The sequence below is a fragment of the Pundamilia nyererei genome, unplaced genomic scaffold (genome assembly GCF_000239375.1).
Source record: "Pundamilia nyererei isolate P.nyererei 1_Seehausen unplaced genomic scaffold, PunNye1.0 scaffold00006, whole genome shotgun sequence".
In the NCBI taxonomy this organism is placed as follows: domain Eukaryota; kingdom Metazoa; phylum Chordata; class Actinopteri; order Cichliformes; family Cichlidae; genus Pundamilia; species Pundamilia nyererei.
Window position 1 is genome coordinate 2,334,959 of NW_005187407.1, and position 1,545 is coordinate 2,336,503.

General features: G+C 40.6%; 1 protein-coding gene across 1 annotated transcript in view; it reads left to right on the forward strand.

Moving 5' to 3' along the window:
• The window catches only part of ndc80 (NDC80 kinetochore complex component), a 12,380-nt gene that overhangs the window by 8,190 nt on the left and 2,645 nt on the right, over positions 1 to 1,545 (forward strand). Inside the window, exons 8-11 of the mRNA XM_005722387.2 lie at positions 39 to 188; positions 343 to 432; positions 547 to 639; positions 896 to 1,026. Of these exons, the coding sequence (XP_005722444.1) occupies positions 39 to 188; positions 343 to 432; positions 547 to 639; positions 896 to 1,026 (464 nt within the window). The remainder of the gene's footprint in view (positions 1 to 38; positions 189 to 342; positions 433 to 546; positions 640 to 895; positions 1,027 to 1,545) is intronic.

Consider the following 1,545-nt stretch of genomic DNA (forward strand, 5'->3'; position numbering starts at 1 on the left):
CTTTTCTTTTCCATCAACACCAATCGTCTGTGTTCCAGGTAGAGTTGAAGCTGGCAGAGTACCAAAAGCTGGCACGTAAACTGAAGCTGATACCGATTTCTGCAGAGAACGCCTGTGGTCACGATTTCGAGATCCGGCCTTTTGAATACGGAGCCGGCAGCATGGTTCAGTGTAAAACACAGATACAGGTGACTCCAGTTAAAATTCTGTTTACGCAGCTTTTTACAAGAGCAAATCTTAAGAAATTCACCAGACACAACTTACTTCCCACTAATTAAATATACTTCCATATTCAGGTTGTAGCTGAACATGATGGTGTTTCTGTGTAATTGTTCTGATCAGATGCAACTAAGAAAGTTGGTTGGAGATGTTGAGGAGGAGAACAGTCAATTAACCAACGAGAAACTCAGTTTGGAGGAGTCTTGTGAACAGGTAACAAAAATATGATAGTGCTGTATCATATCTGTTTCTGGTATTTGTGAAGTAGTCACATATTAACCTGTTTGCACGGCAGCACTTATAATTTGTGTTATTTTTGTCTGTTAGGTAAATTCTAGCATCACGGATAAGACCAATGATCTGAAGCAGCTGAGAGAGCAGATCCGCAAGCTAGACGAACGATTGGAGGGAGAAAAGCAGGTATTGTCCCGTATTCTGCAACACAACAGTGAAAGTTTCCACTGAACAAAATTATACCCACGTTAATAAAATATAGCTTTGTAACTCCCAAAGAGCTATCAACGCTTCAAACTAATAAACCCATTCATAGTGGGAAAAAAGACACTTTCTCCTAGGAGAGGGAGGAAATATTTTTTTCTTCTCCTGGGCAACAACCTAAGAAGAAAATGCACAGTAGTTTTTCATAAACATGTTGCCGTGTTGTATGTTTGTATAGGAGCTGGCCCGAGAAGAACAGGAATGGGCGGCAGAGATGGAGTCTGTGGAAAACCACCGTAAACTTCTCGAGAAGAAAGTTAATTATGGTTATGACGAGTCTGTGCAGCAGCTGAAAGCAGCACAGCAACAGTAAGCAACAACAATATATGTACCATATTTCCATTTCTTCAAGATTCTTCTTGCTATAGAGATTGACAGACCACGTGACTTTCGCGCATTGCTTTGTGGGTACCCGTGGCAACAAAATCAAAACACTGCATCAAGCGCTAGTATTTCCAGCACCGGTAATCATTAATTCTGCGGTTTTAATCCCTACTTGCATTTTATTTGGCCCCAAAACAGTTATCTACAAAACGACAGAGAACACGGCAGGTCCATACAAAGACAGACTTGACGAAAAGGCAAAAAAAAGTATGAGGAAAAAAATCAAATGGGAAAGGGTGAAAGGGTCAGACCCATACGAGCATACAGAGTGGAGTAAGGATGTTAGCGTGCTGCCCAACTTTCATCACGCACATATTTATTATTATATGGTCCTAAGTTTTAGTGCATACACTCACAAAATGTTTAGTAACTTCAGACCCCTCCAACAAGCAGGTTGCAAGGTGATTTGGACTATTCCATTTCACAGCTGTTGTTAATTTTTTT